At 42.1% G+C, this 19705-nt stretch overlaps 1 protein-coding gene across 5 annotated transcripts in view; it reads right to left on the reverse strand.

The window, feature by feature from the left end:
* Positions 1 to 9421: 9421 nt before the first annotated feature.
* Positions 9422 to 19705, reverse strand: part of LOC139532203 (polyprenol dehydrogenase-like) — a 28958-nt gene continuing 18674 nt past the window's right edge. For all 5 annotated transcript variants that reach the window (XM_071329517.1, XM_071329520.1, XM_071329515.1 and 2 more), the window contains 4 exons: positions 17613 to 17714; positions 16006 to 16213; positions 14694 to 14901; positions 9422 to 11943 (listed from right to left, as the gene is read on the reverse strand). In XM_071329517.1, coding sequence (XP_071185618.1) covers positions 11761 to 11943; positions 14694 to 14901; positions 16006 to 16213; positions 17613 to 17714 — 701 coding nt within the window. In that variant the 3' untranslated portion in view covers positions 9422 to 11760. The remainder of the gene's footprint in view (positions 11944 to 14693; positions 14902 to 16005; positions 16214 to 17612; positions 17715 to 19705) is intronic.

The raw sequence follows: 19705 nt of genomic DNA on the forward strand, positions 1-19705 counted from the left end.
AGTCCACCCCTGCCCATTCATCATAAACTCAGCAAAAAAAAGAAACGTCCCTTTTTCAGGAACCTGTCTTTCAAAGATAATTCGTAGAAATCCAAATAACTTCACAGATCTTCATTGTAAAGGGTTTAAACACTGTTTCCCATGCTTGTTCAATGAACCATAAACAATTAATGAACATGCACCTGTGGAATGGTCATTAAGACACTAACAGCTTACATATGATAGGCAATTAAGGTCACGGTTATGAAAACTTAGGACACTAATGAGGCCTTTCTACTGACTCTGAAAAACACCAAAAGAAAGATGCATGCTGCAAGGAAGCATGAGGACTGCAAATGTGGCTAGGGCAATAAATTGAAATGTCCGTATTGTGAGATGCTTAAGACAGCGCTACAGGGAGACAGGACGGACAGCTGATCGTTCTCGCAGTGGCAGACCAAGTGAAACAACAACTGCACAGGATCAGTACATCCGAACATCACACCTGCGGGACAGGTACAGGATGGGAACAACAACTGCCCGAGTTACACCAGGAACACACAATTCCTCCATCAGTGCTCAGACTGTACGCAATAGGCTGAGAGAGGCTGGACTGAGGGTTTGTAGGCCTGTTGTAAGGCAGGTCCTCACCAGACATCACCGACATTGCCTATGGGCACAAACCCACCGTTGCTGGACCAGACAGGACTGGCAAAAAGTGCTCTTTACTGACGAGCCGCGGTTTTGTCTCACCAGGGGTGATGGTCGGATTCGCGTTTATCATCGAAGGAATGAGCGTTACACCGAGGCCTGTACTCTGGAGCGGGATCGATTTGGAGGTAGAGGGTCTGTCATGGTCTGGGGAGGTGTGTCACAGCATCATCGGACTGAGCTTGTTGTCATTGCAGGCAATCTCAACGCTGTGTGTTAAAGGGAAGACATCCTCATCCCTCATGTGGTACCCTTCCTACAGGCTCATCCTGACATGACCCTCCAGCATGACAATGCCACCAGCCATACTGCTCGTTCTGTGCGTGATTTCCTGCAAGACAGGAATGTCAGTGTTCTGCCATGGCCAGCGAAAAACCCGGATCTCAATCACATTGAGCACGTCTGGGACCTGTTGGATCGGAGGGTGAGGGCTAGGGCCATTCCCCCCAGAAATGTCTGGGGACTTGCAGGTGCCTTGGTGGAAGAGTGGGGTAACATCTCACAGCAAGAACTTGCAAATCTGGTGCAGTCCATGAGGAGATGCACTGCAGTACTTAATGCAGCTGTTGGCCACACCAGATACTGACTGTTACTTTTGATTTTTACCCTCCCTTTGTTCAGGGACACATTATTCAATTTCTGTTAGTCACATGTCTGTGGAACCTGTTCAGTTTATGTCTCAGTTGTTGAATCTTGTTATGTTCATACAAATATTTACACATGTTAAGTTTGCTGAAAATAAACGCAGTTGACAATGAGAGGACGTTTCTTTTTTTGCTGAGTTTAGTATCAGTGGGGGCCATAAATGTCTAACCTAGGCTCTGTGTATGTCCATTCTGCTCAAACCACAATGAGACCAATTCTGTGTTCAGGCCTGCCCATGTTCATTAATTATTCTGTATCATCAGAGGCATCATTCGTTGGCACAGACTTCTGTACATCTACTATGACCTTCCCTTAACCTTAGTCGTGAACATAACGAACATATTGGATTATCTGTGAAATGTTCTCTTAATGTTCTCTGATTTTGGCAGAAACCAGAGCTATGAGAAGGACTGATGCTTCTTTCCTCTAGGCTTGAGAAGGTTCTGAGGCTGACTTACCACGGAAAGCCCACAATGTGCCTGTAATGCATGTTCACTAAGAGACAGTGCTGTGGCTGTCACAGATGACGTGTACATCTATTCCCTGGATAACGATAAATCCTATTTTGCCGTCTGGCCATGCCGTATTGAAATATCTGCCGAGGCACAATCCATTTCCTCTGAAAGGCATCACAAGGGAGAGTGGTGTGTGTGGCGGAGGGGATTTCCAAGAACAATCTTTCAGCCACAGAATAGACTAGACCCATTATTTACATGAGCAGATTAATTCCTTGTTGCATTACACATCTAATTAACTTTAAATAGGCCCTCTACTCAGATGGAGAATGGTTCATCTTAGATTTATATATTACACAGACTAAGTATGCTAAATTGAATCATGAGCTGACATAGTTAAGTGACTCTCCAGTGGTTCAAGAGAACATTGCATAAATGGGAAAGGAAGCATGTGAATGGCTGTGTCTGGATTGTTTCAATTAAGGTAGTAATAAGTGTAAGTAATTGCAATAGGAAACAATGCATTGTTGATGTAATTAGTGAGACAAGAATGCTGTTTGTGTGAGTGTGCTTGTACAAATATGACAGAGTTTTCTGTTTGAACATAAACACACATATATATACACACAGTTGAAGTCGGAAGTTTACATATACTTAGGTTGGAGTCATTAAAACTCGTTTTTCAACCACCACACATTTCTTGTTAACAAACTATAGTTTTGGAAAGTCGGTTAGGACATCTACTTTGTGCATGACACAAGTCATTTTTCTCTAAACAACTGTTTACAGACAGATTATTTCACTTATAATTCACTGTATCACAATTCCAGTGAGTCAGAAGTTTACATACACTAAGTTGACTGTGCCTTTAAACAGCTTGGAAAATTCCAGAAAATGGCTTTAGAAGCTTCTGATAGGCTAATTGACATCATTTGAGTCAATTGGAGGTGTACCTGTGCATGTATTTCAAGGCCTACCTTCAAACTCAGTGCCTCTTCGCTTGACATCATGGGAAAATCAAAAGAAATCAGCCAAGACCTCAGAAAACAAATTGTAAACCTCCACAAGTCTGGTTCATCATTGGGAGCAATTTCCAAACGCCTGAAGGTACCACGTTCATCTGTACAAACAATAGTACACAAGTATAAACACCATGGGACCATGCAGCCATCATACCACTCAGGAAGGAGACGCGTTCTGTCTCCTAGAGATGAACGTACTTTGCTGCGAAAAGTGCAAATCAATCCCAGAACAATAGCAAAGGACCTTGTGAAGATGCTGGAGGAAACAGGTACAAAAGTATCTATATCCACAGTAAAACGAGTCCTATATCGACATAACCTGAAAGGCCGCTCAGCAAGGAAGAAGCCACTGCTCCAAAACCGCCATAAAAAAGCTAGACTACGGTTTGCAACTGCACATGGGGACAAAGATCGCACTTTTTGGAGAAATGTCCTCTGGTCTGATGAAACAAAAATAGAACTGTTTGGCCATAATGACCATCGTTATGTTTGGAGGAAAAAGGGGGAGGCTTGCAAGCCGAAGAACACCCTCCCAACCGTGAAGCACGGGGGTGGCAGCATCATGTTGTGGGGGTGCTTTGCTGCAGGAGGGACTAGTGCACTTCACAAAATAGATGGCATCATGAGGGGGGGAAATGATGTAGATATATTGAAGCAACATCTCAAGACACCAGTCAGGAAGTTAAAGCTTGGTTGCAAATGGGTCTTCCAAATGGACAATGACACCAAGCATACTTCCAAAGTTGTGGCAAATTGGCTTAAGGACAACAAAGTCAAGGTATTGGAGTGGCCATCACAAAGCCCTGATCTCAATCCTATAGAACATTTGTGGGCAGAACTGAAAAAGTGTGTGCGAGCAAGGAGGCCTACAAACCTGACTCAGTTACACCAGCTCTGTCAGGAGGAATGGGCCAAAATCCACCCAACTTTTTGTGGGAAGCTTGTGGAAGGCTACCTAAAACGTTTGACCCAAGTTAAACAATTTAAAGGCAATGCTACCAAATAATAATTGAGTGTATGCAAACTTCTGATCCACTGGGAATGTGATGAAAGAAATAAAAGCTGAAATAAATCATTCTCTCTACTATTATTCTAAATTTCACATTCTTAAAATAAAGTGGTAATCCTAACTGACCTAAATCAGGGAATTTTTACTAGGATTAAATGTCAGGAATTGTTAAAAACTGAGTTTAAATGTATTTGGCTAAGGTGTATGTAAACTTCCGACTTCAACTGTATATAAGCATAAATGTTAATGCAAAGGTATAACTTATTTCACTATAATTGATGCAGAGGCCTCTTCTATCATGCTCTTCTGTCACGCCCTAACCTTAGAGAGCTGTTTTATTTCTCTATTTGGTTAGGTCAGGGTGTGATTTGCGGTGGGCATTCTGTGTTGTTTGTTTCTATGTTTTGGCCGGCTATGGTTCTCAATCAGGGACAGCTGTCTATCGTTGTCTCTGATTAGGAATCATACTTAGGCAGCCTTTTTTCTTTTGTATTTTGTGGGTAGTTATCTTTGTTAGTGGCACTATAGCCCTAGTGAGCTTCACGGTCGGTTCTTTGTTTCTTGTTTTGTTGGCGACATTTACATAAATAAAGGAAAATGTACGCTCACCACGCTGCACCTTGGTCCGGTCATTTCCACCCTGACGACGATCGTGACATCTTCTTTAAACACATTGGGGCCGATTCCAACCCGAGTTAAGTGCAGGTAAATGGAACGTACTTGCCTTTGTTTATTCTGACCTTGAACTTAAGCGTGAGAATAGCATGCATGCTATTCACCCGCTATTCGTTTTGGGTGGAGATTGAATAAATAAAGGTGTGGCGGAGGTGTGTCTACAGATACTCTATATTCTGACCTTGACTTAATTACCTAATAATTCCACCACCTTTACGCGTGAGGAAACCATGAATAAGGTCTAGCAAACCTACCAGTTTCAAGTGGGAAAAAGCATGTACTTCATTTTTCCCAATAGAAATAACATAATTCTCCATGCACTGTAATTTACAACTTGATAAGAGCTATTGATAAGAGCTAGGTAAATTAGTAATCTGTTTGGAGAAGGGAATTGTAAATATAAATGACACTCGTTTCAGATCTATTTAACCTTATAATCGCTGGAGACATGTGAAACCAGTCATATGGCAGCAAACTGAAGCATATTTGGTTAGGAGCCTATAAAACGGCAGCCATTCCCTCTTACGCCATTATATATTAGCCACTATCAGTATCAACCGTCAGTAGGCCTAATAACCAAACATATTCAACTGCCAGTTTACTGTTAGTTCCCTTCAGTTGGTACAGCCTACATACATTTGCTTCCTCTGTAAACGCTGTCACTGACGTGTGATTGTTGATGAGGATCATTAGTAAAAGTTGATAGTATAGAGAAAAAACAATGTAGGCTAATGAAAATGAAGCGGAGCGCAGACCAATCCGTGACGGTTTGAACCCGATGCATGGCGGTGTCATCACACAGTTCCATTGTTAGTGCAGGCAATAGACGAGGGCATATTCTTGCTATTATGATTCTACGTACACTAATTTTCATACATTACCCTGGGTCGAACTGAATGTCGCAATTTTTTTTCCATTTCCAGAATTAATCAAAAAGGCTCTCGTGTGTAACGGCTCTCCGAACTTGTTTTTTATGATTCATTATTACTTTCCTGAACCTAAATAATATACAAGATAAGAGTATTTTTTTATCTACCAATTGGTGCTGAAACAAAGACGAATATGCATATATTTAGATGGATTTTTTTCATTGATACCTAATATTCTGAACCCGTTCTCTCGATATGTTCTGGTGAGTCTGTCGACAAAATTCTAGCTAAAAGGTACACCGTATTTAAAGGGATGGCTTAAGATAAATGAACTGGAACCACTATTCAATGAAAACTCCATGAGAAAATCTGTTGCCAGCAAGTGGGAGGGTTTTCAGCAGTTTAATTAAAATTATTCAGAACACAAGGTAGCCACACCACACCTGGTAGCCACACCCGTTCTCTCGATATGTTCTAGTGAGTCTGTCGACAGCCACACCAAATACTGAGAAGGGCGTAGGAAAGGCGTACATTACTATATCTGAATTGCCCCCCCCAGTGACAGACTGTTACCTATTGGAAACAGGTCACTCATCACTGTCTATTAGCATTTGATCTGAGAGCTCCTCTCTCTCCTTTAAAAGAGAGGAGAGAGCGAGAGGAGGAAAGAGAGAACCAGAGCGAGGAGATGGGGGAGGATCCCACCGTATAGACCACCTTATTGGTGGAATGACATGAGATTAGATATGTGATGAGATGATTAATTGCTGCAATACTTTGTGATTGACATTGAAAAGCCTTGTTGGATGTCATTGTCGACACCAGGGGGGAACATTGTGGATGATAAACATTTTGAGGTCAGGGCTTAATTGTATGGCTTTGAAAATGTCATTAGGCCTACATAGGTTTTACACACACACACACACACACACACACACACACACACACACACACACACACACACACACACACACACACACACACTACATCTAACAGCATTTGTCAACATCTAATAGACCACAGGGAGGAAGAGGGTTTTGGTACACTTCAGCTTTCATCAATTTAGCATTCACAGCCTGTTTAAAAGGGCCTGTATTCTGTTCCTGTGACTCTAGGCTTTCTCCAACACAAGAATGTACTCGGTTGCCCTTTTTAAAAGGGGATTAATCGTAATATAGATAAATTAAAGGTTCAGTTATCAATTGATTGTACCCGTGACTCACTCTACGGGCCGGAATCAATCTTTATCGCGGAAGTATTGCGTAAGATCCGCATTCAAATGTAAAGGTAATTTCCGATGCAGCGTTTACCGTGCAGCGTTTACTGTGAATGCAGTCTCCGCAAACGCGGGAACATTGCCTTTACATTTCAATCGAGCGATACTGATTGGATCTAGCCGTAAAACAAGTTAGGGTACTGCCAGCGATGCAGCTAGCAGATGGTTATGTGATTTGGGGTTTTTTCCATGACTGAAAATACTAATATAATCATTGAAGCCTTTAGCACAAGCTCATTTGAATAATAAGAACGGCAAGGTAGCTTCAAAACACACAGGGATCTTTCTCCCAACTCTGCTTCATTTTCTGCTTGATTTTAATCGCACTCTTGAACAAATATGAGGAATGAATCAATAAAAAGCCTGAATGAATAGCACAGGGTTTAATCAGTCCTATGTTCTCAGTAGGGCTCAAATACAGCCTTGCTCTTGCTGTTTTGTAATTAAAAACATGAATCGGAGCAAATCGCTAACATCCACAACAGCCATATTAATAATCATTAAACCAACAGCCACACAATACATCAGGACCCCTTTCCTGCAGTCAAATGACCTAGTGGCCTCATGGTTGAAATGTTATTAATATTTATTTTTTTAACGCCCAAAATCCAGTGTTTCTATGTCAAATGGTTTTGTTATATTTCAGTCTTCTGTGATCTATATAAAGTGTAATATTGGGATGCAAACTCAAAATTAAATACCTTTCAACTCCATATCTGATATGATACAGGTGTCTTCTTTTTTAAGCCCATAACCATGTGTGTGAGGTGTATACTTCCGTTTCAAAATAGATTTGTTTAAGACTACCAAGAAACACTCTGGGTGACCCTGATTTAGCCCACTGCGGTGAAAGGTTAACAGGTTGAGCAATTCATGATAGTCACCACACTCTTTGCAGGTATGTACTGTACAACTTAAACCTTAACCCAACCCTAACTTCTCCCTTACCCTAATCTAGCCACATGATGGACAATGCATCACCTTTTTTTCCCTGGACTTTCCTTGAGCAAGAAACCTCACGGTAGAACCACAGGGAAATGGAATCACTCTCCTAACTTAACCCTAAGTCTAGCTTCCTGTCCACATCTCAGTTCAACCCTAACCCTAGCTTCATGTCCACATCTCGGTTCAACCCTAACCATAGATTCATGTCCACATCTCAGTTCAACTCTAACCCTCAACCTTAACTCAAGCCCTACACCAAAAGTGAAATAAGAAAATAACGGAAAATAACGGAAAGACATCTGTCTTTCCCCCGCATAATCCTCTGCAGTTGGCAGCTATTTCAACCACGCAATATGAATGAAGCTGACAGAGCCAGATGTGCTTCCCTGTGGCTCTGGCTACATTGCTAATGCTAACTAGCCCCCAGTGCCTAAGCCCTGTCACTTACCCCTATTTTACATTTTTAAGCTCTTCTACGGTACAGTTCACAGAGGCAAGTTAACTCTGTGACTGCTAAATAGTTAACTAGGGGACACTCTTTAGGGCCAAACGATTGGTCTCTGTGAATTAGTTTCATTTGGATTTTATCGTTATTCAGATACATACCACATATGTGTATAATCCCTGCGGGACTTGAACCCACAACCTTTTGCGTTGCTAACGCCACACTCTGAGCCACACGGGACCACATGGAGCTATTACCTAGCTGAGGTGCCCCAGGACCCGGTTTTATCTACGCTGACTAACAGGTCTGCTGGAACGACCGCAGGGAACAAGAGGATGTCCTGTACATATATAACTAGAGATGGCTGACTTCCCCCAAATCACTGCAGTCAAGGAAATGCTATTCAGTACTCACTATATATCACACAGCAACATAGAAACACATCTGAACACGGGGTTAGTGATCTTGCGGCTCTTAATCTTTAGCTATCTGTTTGAGACTGTAATAAATTGCATTGACGCAAAATAAAAGCGCTAGGAAAAGATGCAACCTGATGCAGAGCTAAGGGTGGAAGCGTTGTCTCCGTAACACACGCATGGGATCACAACGACTTTCTTTTTGCTCAGACCTGATGCAATTATTTCTTAGAAAAATAATTTAAAAAAAAGCAGAAGAAAAAGGAAAACATGACGATAATTGACTCTTCATCCTCTGGCCATTGAGACATGGGCTGTGCTGCTGAGGCCGGCCCAGTATAGTTTATAGATTCACACTGATATAAGACTCTCCTCTCTCAGCATGGATTTATAGAAGAGCCTTACCCAATCTCAGGAATAATATGGAAACAGAGACATGGTAAAAAAAATCATTGTGTAACTCGTGAATAAAACATTGGATTACCCAATGTGTGTGTGGTCTACTCTACTCATGGTGCCTGAAGAGCACAGTGTTCTAAGTCGTCCACTTTGACACACATTAGGTATGACGCGCTAGCCTGAAGAAGGACAGATTGGTTTGTCAGATGCTTCGAAAAGACTGAGGCCCTGCTTGCAAGCTGTAGGGGTATTACTTCCACACAGTAACATAATAAATGTCATGGCCTGTCCACGACTGTGTGTGTGTGTGCGCGTGCGTGCGTGCCCGTGGTTATGAGAGTAACTGGATCCTTCTTACTTACCTAAACGTCTATACACAGAATGAGTGTCCTTGAATGAATCATCTCCCATCATTCTGACATTGCCTGTGTTTGACGTGAACCAGATCCCCCCCCCCACACACACACACACTATTGTCAATATGTTGAAAATTATAATACAATTTTGTCAACCATTACGCATTACTGTACACAGTAGATTTAAGATAATAAGCAAAACAAAGCTGTGGATAGCAATTCATTTACAATAGATTTTATTTAGATGTGTGTCCAATGTGGACCTCCTTCTCTATGCTATGAGTGAGGACAACACAGTCACATCTAAGAATCACACAATGACTAGAAACTCAAATGAATAACTACTTCATTAATTAGTACAGTACAACTAAAGAAAACTTGGAAAAGCAAGGCATCGTTCACAGTGATTGTGGTAATACAATGAATAACCTAATTACTTCAGATTAAAATGTCCTACTGAAATGTTTACATCTTGATGTATTATATTTCATGTTTATTATGTGTTATTCTTATCTCTTTTTTTTATAGGTATTTTCTTAACTGCATTGTTGATTAAGGGCTTGTAAGTAAGCATTTCACTGTATTCGGCACGTGTGACAAATAACATTTGATGTCTCTTATGTCTGCCTTTATCCAGCATTAGACTCATAACACATTCTGTATTACAACAAAAGCAGATGGAAGCTTGGAGAAGAGTCCTCTTCTCTTCAACTTTCCTCATTAGTACTCTAAGGAGCATTTGAGTATTGGCACTGTTGTTATTGAATAACTATCGTCTGGGGCATGTACCAAACTGAACCTTACACTGCTTGAGGCATGCATACACATACAGTACTTGAACAGAAAACACTTAGACAAAACATTGACGATATCCTGTATGAGAATGTTGACACGCATACTTCAAATGGATTGGAGACACCTAGAAGAAGCACAGTTAGATAATGAAGATGTGCAGTCCCTATTACCCATCTTAATTAAAAAGATGTCATAGCAAGTGTTTGTAATTCAAGCGGCCATCCAACCCGAGCACAAATGTCAAGTAGCACCCAAGTTAGAACACTCTACACTAGAAACCTCTTATCATGAGAACCACTTAGTCATTTAAAGATTCTGAATCTTCTAGTCAGATGAAAATGGCGAAAACATGAAAATATGATCCATTAACATGTTAACTACTGTTTCAGGACATTTAAAGATGAGCATCATTTTGTTATCACGGTATGGCACAGAGACATCAAAGATCACGACAACATTTCACATCAGTCACAGTGAAGTGGCGAAAGCAGGGCAGAACATCCCCTCTGGGCACAGGGAGTCAAACAAGGCAAAGGCATCTACTGTACTATTAGGAAGCTTGCTGTCAGTTTTTGTCCTTGATGATTACAACAACAGGGATTGGACACACGCATTAAACGAGGCAAGTGCAAATGAAGCTGGAATATGGCTAACCAAGTTCGAGTCTCATGGTTGTCATTGTTAGCCCTTCACCAAAGCATATTTGACATTATATTTTTGATCACAGCTATGAGGCGGTACATCTACAGATATATGGTCCAGTCCTTGATGGGAGTTAGGGTTGGACTAGGACCAGGAATTGCCTCTGGCATTATTTTAACGCAACGGCCAATTTCTTTTTCCTTGAGGCCCCCATTATTAAACAGATAAGAAAAAATTAGTTACACAGGCCCACTAGACTAAAAATGGACCAGCCCATCTGGCATTTACCCGAAATGCCAGATGGCCAGTCCGCCCCTGATGGGAGTCCAAGTAGAAGAAAGAATAATGGACAGAGGGTCCTATTTTAGACAGGAGAAAAAAAGATGGCGCTGGTTCAAAGCGATATTACTAGCTCCGAGGCACTACTAGCTCCGATGTTGTTCCTTGTGTCCTTCAATGTTTTGTTATCTGCGATTCCAGAAGAGGGAGCTACAGTACAAAAGCTTCATAAATTTGGCAGCAGAACTGGTATTGCAATATAAAAAACATAAATTCCATCACTCAATGTGCAGTTCAGCATGTGTTTAATAGTGCTTGTCGCATGGTAGAATGGATGTCTTCAGAACTGTCTTTGCGGAGGAGAAGATATGTTAGAAGATATGATATGCTGGAGAGTTGATTCCAATGCTGATGTGTTATGCAGTACTATGAGGACAGAGGTCAAGAGAGGACAGTTACAGTAGAGGCAACAACCAAAGTTTTTGCTGTAGCTAGATGTTGCTAAGTAATCAGGAAGCCTAAGTCCACAGGCTCTTGCTCTATATAGTGCTGGCTGGGGCTGACTTGGGCTGTATCCCGATACTACTAAAGTACGCACTTGTGCTCTCCTCCCCATGAATTTAAAAGCATTGGATTGGTGTCAGCCTAGGCTAGAGGAAGTTGCTACCATATTTCCTATAGCAGTGCTTTAAGATCCATGAAGGGAAGGGAACAAGTGCACACTTAGGGCCGAAGGGAAGGGTTGAGAATTGGGACGCAGCTTGGTTGTTGTTGACGCTGGAGGGAGGTGTCATGCCGTTGATCTTGGCATATTTCTAAGATCATGGTTCCTGGTTCCTCCTCTAGGCCTCCTGAAGACCAACCAGCGCACAGCTCTGTTTCCACAGCTCAGCCCTCACGTTGTGATCGTAAGTAATGTCAGCGGATTCAGCTCTCTCCCCGTTATAGAAGTAGCAGCCTCCGACCCCCTCCAGCTGAGACGCAGTGGCAGCCAGGATAGCTGTAGACGCTCCCTCGGCTGGGGTCTGGAGATGACACAGAAATAACACTTTAAAAAAGAATGGCAGGGACAGGCATGTTCTTCAGAAACATCGTGGTCCTCTGTTCCATTTTCAAAATTGTAAACTGAAAGCCCAGTTCTGTCAATCATTCGAAACGGCAACATTAACGCTTTCATAAACAGGACGCAAATACATTTCACAACTGACTTGCTAAGCAGGTTCAGTTAGTTACACCTTGTCCCCAGGCTCAGTTGCTAGAGAGGCGGCTGGGCGGACGAGATTAGAATTAGGCTATTTAGATACACGACAAACAGTTGTTACAGCAATCTAAGGCATCTGTGAGCTCTCAGGTGAACTAACACGTCTGTCTGGCAGCAGCAGCCTGTGGTGAGTGATGTGCAGCAGGCCGGGCAGCAGCAGGCAGGTTAAGTGAAAGAGGTTAGAGAGGAGGAAGCAGAGCCAGACTGATCTATTGCAGGCCATGCCTACTGCTCTGGAAAGCCCGGAGCTTATATAAGGCGCATATGGCGGCTCCTAAATGCACTGGAGGTGAAACAAATGCCAACACAGAGCATTTAAAACACTACACTCGCTGCCCGTGGGAATCTGAATTCACGCCCCTCGTTTAAACACACAAACACAATCGACAACACACAGAGTGTGAATGTCTTTGCTGATGGGAACTTCGAAGAGTTCAGAAGAATTTGCTCCCCACAATATATTTGGTCTAGAGGTGAGGTTTTTGTAACATTGAGGATGTTCCTTGAATGGAAAATGTGAATGAAGACACTGGCCCGGCTTGATTTTCGAAACAGCAGATGTGAAATAGCCCCTAATGAAATCCGTCGACAGATGGGCCACAAGACAAGACCACCAGTCCAGAAATGTGTACACACGTCTTAGAGAGCACACATAGATGTCTCACTTATAAAATAAAACACTCGTAGAGAAAGGAAAAGTGACAAACATTGAACAAAACAATATTTCATGCATTTTCATATTTCTTCGGGTGATCACTTGTAATATGGACATAGGATTGAGCAACCATCTGTGGCCAGTGGGCATCACATAGCTGCCCTCCATATTGCAGTCAGTTGGCAATACAAATGCTGCAATACAAAAGGCTGCAATACTTGGCAATCCAAACCTCAGTGGATATGAGACATCTTTCCAAACACACAGAACCCGAACGATCAGACTGATAATGATTCGGCACTAGACCCCAGTTCCAAGATAAAAGCCTCCGAAAGGAAATTATGACTGAGATAATCATCAATATAAACTCTCATTATCTTTGTGGAATATGAGTATTGAGGAAATTAAATTCAGATGTTTGTCAGGCTATCTTTATATTGTCACCCTTGAAATACTGTATATTTTTTTGGAACACTTAAAGCCCAACTAGGTAAGGCTTAATTTCCCAGCACATTTCTCTGTGTTAAAGAGGACACGGTCATCTTAAACTATTCAGGCAAACAAGCAAATTGGCGACACTGCCCCTATTAGAATGCCCTAATACAGAATGAATTTGTGACCATGTAATGTGACATTTTAGATGCAGATTCAAGGGTGATTTAAATCATTAAGAAATAAAAAAAATACCATTACTGCCACATGCATTTTGCTTGCAGCTAAATTGTTGATTGCCCTAAAATTATAAGCAGGTTGAAGTTTATTGGAACGAGTCTTGTCTTTAAGGCAGAATTGAGCGATCTCTGCTAGATGGGCCAGTTGCAAAGTCAAAATTGTTTATTTTTGTTCTTAATTTAAGGATAGGGTAAGGCATTAGGTTGAGCAGTGTGGTTAAGGTTAGGTTTTAAATGACTTGATGATTTTGTTCCAACTAGTGACCACTCTGCAGAGCTGCCTCCAGAACAAGATTCATGACGAGAAATGCTAACCTGCTAATTATAATGGGAATGACTATGTGTCGTTTGCACAGGTTCCTCACAAATTGTGATGTAGTTTTCAGAAATACACACACCCTCTCACCAGTGGAGGCTGGTGAGAGGAGGACGGCTCATAGTAATGGCTGGAACAGAGCGAATGGAATGGCATCAAACACCTGGTAACCGTGTTTGATGTATTTGATACTATTCCACCTATTCCGCTACAGTCATTACCACGAGCCCGTCCTCCGCAATTACGGTGCCACCAACCTCCTGTGCCTCTCACTCACATGTGGTTATGAATAAATTGACCACCCCATTTAACACACCCTTTAATGTGACTGTAATAGACATGCTTTTATTATCTCAGAACCCCAAGATTGCAATTATAATCCTTTTTAAAAACACATGGATTCCGTGGCAATATGACCAACAGAAAAACTCATTATGAAGCCTGAGCAGTAAAAGGCTGGACCATTCCACATGTGTTCCACCTTCTTAGTATTCTCATCAATCACCGCTGTTAAGCTTTGGTCAAGCGTAGAAGCTTTTCCTATTACCATATCTATCTTTGGTGCATTTATTTCCCCCTCGAGTACGCCAAATTCCTAAGTATTTGTAAAGGTCATTCACCGTACCCTGAACAGTCGTACAGAACTGTCAGCATAGTTTACGTTCCCCTATAGTGAAGTATAAGACTGTTAGGTGGAGTACTATTACACTGTTGTTAGTTTTGTGAAGGAATAACGCGAAACCTACACTTTAACAGTGACATTTCACGTGGCCCATATCTATAGTATATTTCATGCATTTTGTCTCAGGTTCCTAACCCTAAACTGACCTTTAAATATTTGAATGGTCATCTAGATTAAGATTCTACTTTACCCTAAACAGCATTTTGGCAACAGGTTTCTTGGCTGCCTGGGCTGGAATGCAGAGGTTGTTGTACAGGTCAGTGTCCACCATGCCTGGGTCTACTGCGTTGGATGTTACTGGGAACCCTGCTGCTGTTAACTTCTCCTGCAGATGGTATGTGAAGAGAACCAGAGCCAGTTTACTCTGAGAGTAGGCACCATGTGCACTGTAGCAGGACCTGGAGGGAGGGAGAGAGTGGGATGGAGAGAGGGAGAGAGAGGAATGGAGAAAGAGAGGGCGAGAGAGACCGTTTATCTCGGGTTAAGTCATGCTTTATAATATGATAATTTGGCAGTTTAGTTTGTCCAAAAAAACCTAAGCTAATTAACATACATAACATACTTATTCAGTATGTTGTCTACAACCTTGTTGTTCCCAATCCAATGCCCCTTACTAAGCTGTCTGCATGACTAAACCCAATGTCTATTATAGAGTGTCTGTATTGTACTGAATAGATAGACTTATTGTTAACACCATAAACACCGTTCAAAAGCAAATCAACTTGTCTGCACAAACGCACTGTGAAGGTCATAAGAGCATCAGACTGTGAAATACCCAATCTATAATGTGTTTCCCCCCTGTTTCTTTTTCTTACAGCGTGAGATTGTTTCTGGGTGGAGCACCGTTGCAGCTAGCCGTTTGTAGCCAGCAGCATCACCCACTCATTTCTCCCAGATGTGACGAAGCCATCTATCGCATCTAAATTCGCAGCCGAGGAAGAGAGACACCGCTGTTCTTGCCCTTGAGGCAAGGAGCCTCTCAGTACAGACTGTATAATAATGGTTTATCACACTATCTGTCATCGCTAACACTATCTGTCATCAAAACTAATCATTTTGTCCCGGTAAGAACATTTTCGAAAACGTTAATGTTTTTTTATTGAGGTAAATATTTTAAGAGTATCAAAAAGGGAAGTTATGGGAATCGAGAGGCTTTGTCGGTCAATGAGATTCATTGGATATAGCTTGCATCTTGAATTGAGAATGACATTCACCCGTAGCCAACAGATAAATACTACTACCACATTGGTAATGGTTTTAAATGTGCTACTTGACTGTCCATCAACCATGACTAATACCAACGAGATTACGATACCATGTCGGGATTTTTATTTCGAGAGATTGATTCAATTTCAGCACTCAATTGGACACCTGAGAACAATGTTGGAAGCCCTATACCAAATCATCTGGGTCTGTATTCATAAAGCGTCTCAGGGTAGGAGTGCTGATCTAAAACAATTCTGAGATGCTCTGTGAATACAGGCCCAGGTCCTGGTCCCTACCTGCCCTGTAGGTCTTCCATATTGAGTCTTCCAACGTAGTGTGTGGCGGAGGACATGGTGACGACGCGGGAGCAGGCGTCGTGTCTCCCAGACCTCTTCAGTTTGTCCAGGAGGAGGTTTGTCAACAGGAAGTGTCCCAGATAGTTCAGACCAAAGTGCAGCTCGAAACCGTCCTCTGTCTTTCCCTCTGGAACCAGCATGATGCCGGCTGTGAAGGACAAGCAATATGACATTTCAATCTAAGTGCTTTACAGATACCCAGCCTAAAACCCCAAAGAGCGAGCAATGCAGAGGCAGAAGCAGAGTGGCTAGGATAAACTCCCTAGGAATGTTCAATCAATATGTCAATAAGATAAAACAGCTGTCTATGCCGATATACAGTAACTGATACTTCTGTTGAGTGATTGTGAAAGGATAAATACATGGAACTGCTAAGGTCGTGGGTTCAATCCTCAATTCAAGTAAGGCTTACAGTACAGTGAGTACATACATTTTTAATTTGTGTAGGCCTAAATTCCTTTGGATAGAACTGTCTGCTAAATGGCATATATTCTTATTACGTGATCATTAAAAACACTCCCTTTATAGACGACTGACCTCTAGGTGCGCTGTAACACTTACAGACGATGGTCAACGAGACCTGTCTGCAGATCAGTCTATGGTCTCTCAAGCAGACACCTTCCCCTGATGCAGGTTGAAACAGCTCATTACTCGAACCTCAACACCATTGGCTACATGGTAATGGAGGTTACGACGATGTGTTTGTCAATAACACTATTGGACATGCCATTAGACGGCTAAAGTGAAAGAGAGACAAGGTGACATTAGGCCTTGCTTAGCTTACTAAAGCATAGGGCATAGACAGAGAAGACTCACGGCGTGACGACAACTCTACTGGCGGGGGGGGGGGGGGGGGGGGAGAATCAGGGAAATCAGAATGCTATAGGGTCCTGCGTCCCAAATGGCTCCGTATATAGTGCAGAACATTTGACCAGAGCCCTATGGGTCCTGGTCAAAAGTAGCACACTATATAGAGAATAGGGTGCCGTTTGGGATGCGTCCGGGGTCTGTGTAGCGATGACCTTTCCCCTATCATTACTCTCTCAATGGGACGACACTAACATCTGCCCTACGTCCTTCCTCCGGCATCTACTATCCATTATCCATCAGCCGGGTGTGATATGTGATGTTAGCTGCCGAGAGCATCTTGCAGACCGGTGAATTATTAATTCAGTCTGTTTGTGGGCAGAGAGTGGGTGACTGTTACCCCAAGCCAGTCAGTACTGGAGTCTCCAAAGACCTTCTCTCAATAAAAGCTATTTTGTTCAAACAAACTGCCCTGGAGGACTACACAATAGGGCTTCGCCTTAAATGCCACCATATTCCTATGGCAGAGCACTACCTCATAGTGCTATGATCAAAAGCGGTGCACTAAAGGGAATAGGGTGCCATTTCGGAGGCCCCCTAGGACCATGAGACACTATTTTCAAGGGTTGACGACAACCAGGGTTTGCTTGATTTTTCAGATGAAATAACTATGCTATGATTCTCTTTAGAGGTGAATGTTGTGGTGTATTGAATGAAGAGGTTGTTTGGTGTATAAGTACCATTGTTCACAAGGACGTGAAGTGGTAGAGCCCTGGCTTTAAACCTTTGGACAAACTGCCGTACCGACTTTAGGGAACACAGGTCCAGGAACAGAAACTCCACTGTGAACAGAACACAAAAACAACATTAACATTCTTCTATGCCTAAATATACCGGCATCTAGCTTATAGCATCAACAAATCACAAACAAACATTACAATTTTCCTATGCTATAATACATAGTACTACTGTAGCTAATCAGACATTAACACAGGTCAGGACAAGACATCATCCTTTCATTTAGTTTTACATCAACCATTAACAGACAGTAAAGTGATCATACCAGTCCATAAACTGCAAGACAGATTATTGCAAAGGCTTTCAATGAGTAGAAGTACATTTTAAAAAAGCAGCACAACATTGCTTAGAATCAAGGGCAATTAAAGGTCATCGAGGACCTTTAAGGTTGCAGTGACACATCCATAACCTGAGCGGAAACCAGATTGCGCACCAGAGAGAATACTATAGGCATCAAGAAAGCCAGTGAGTTGAGTATTGACAAGTTTTTCCAACACTTTTGATAAACAGGGCAAAATAGAATAGGCCTATAACAGTTACGATCAGCTTGATCTCCCCCTTTAAATAAAGGACGAACCGTGGCTGCCTTCCGAGCAATGGAAACCTCCCCAGAGAGGAGAGAGAGTGATTAAAAAGACCAGAGAAAGGTTTGGCGATGATAGGGGCAGCAACCTTAAAGAAGAAAGGGTCTAAACCATCTGAACCAGATGGTTTTTTGGGGTTAAGTTTAAGGAGCTCCTTTAGCACCTCAGACTCAGTGACCATCTGCAGGGAAAAAGTTTGCAGCGGGGGGAAAAAGGAGGGTCCTCTCCTTGCTTTTAATATCTCAGGAATCCTAATTATACAAATCCTAATCTTTTACTTCCTTTCCACCTGAAGGATAAAGCAGCTGTATGATAAGCCATGGTCTCATTCAGTAGTACACTATAAACCGTGAGACACAAGGTAGATTACATTATGGCAATACACTCAGTGACCTGGCATGAATTAAACATGATCTCATCAGCAGGTGAATAAAAGAGCACAAAGCACGAGTAGATGTATATCTAATATTCTCTGGTATGGAAACTATAACCGACAAAACATTGTTACAAGAAACGGTGGAGAGTTAATTGTGTACGCAGGAATCATTCTTATGGGCCAAATGATAGCGTGTTTATTTATCACCACAGGAAGCGACAGAGTGGACAGAGTGCTTCACTGAACTTTACTCATCTGCATAACAGTGCAAGGGAAATAAATACAGCTCTTGATCACGGCTCCAACATGAAAAGGGCCACATTATATCCTAATCAAATGAAGTCAAAGCATTTTAAAAGGCAACGCTATAATGAGACAGGAACAAGAATGTCATGACTGAAGCTAGCTCTACGGCTAGGAATCCAGGGTTTTACACAATAGTATTGAGTAATGACATTACACCCCCGCCACACACACATCAGAATGTCATATCTCTGAACCACTTGGCACAGCTTGTGGCGTCCCTGAACTGAGTGCTCAAGCACATAATTAAACAAATTATTGTCCCATAATTAGGTAAATTACTCTGCATTACACTAATCACGGGACTCTTCCCCACTGAGTGTAAAGAGTGAACAGTGTTTCAAGCCTTGTTGAGCTGCCATATAAATGGCTCAAGAAAATAAGAGTAGAGAAAAGTCGAGAAAACCGCTATAAATGTAGATGTTCTGTTGGGAAGGAGAACTACAGATGAAAAGATATTCAGCAACTCTTGGTAGGAAAATGGAAGTTTGCTTCAAAAATCAACCTTTTATTGTTAAAACCATTCTGAAAATAGCTTCATTAGGTTACTAGGAAAGACCCATAGGCGATGTGTGTGTGTGTGTGTGTGTGTGTATGCTAACAACCCATAACTGTAATGTACAAATTTGTGTAAAGCGAGGGGTCAAAGAGATCAATTGACAGCCCTGTAGCTGTAGAAAGGAGAGGACAGAGGACATCTCTCTGTAATAAGCAGTGTGTTGTGTGAGTCACAGTGAGTCAACAAAGGCCTTGCTTGCTAATGATCTTGTAT

The sequence above is a fragment of the Salvelinus alpinus genome, chromosome 10, assembly GCF_045679555.1.
Source record: "Salvelinus alpinus chromosome 10, SLU_Salpinus.1, whole genome shotgun sequence".
NCBI lineage: Eukaryota > Metazoa > Chordata > Actinopteri > Salmoniformes > Salmonidae > Salvelinus > Salvelinus alpinus.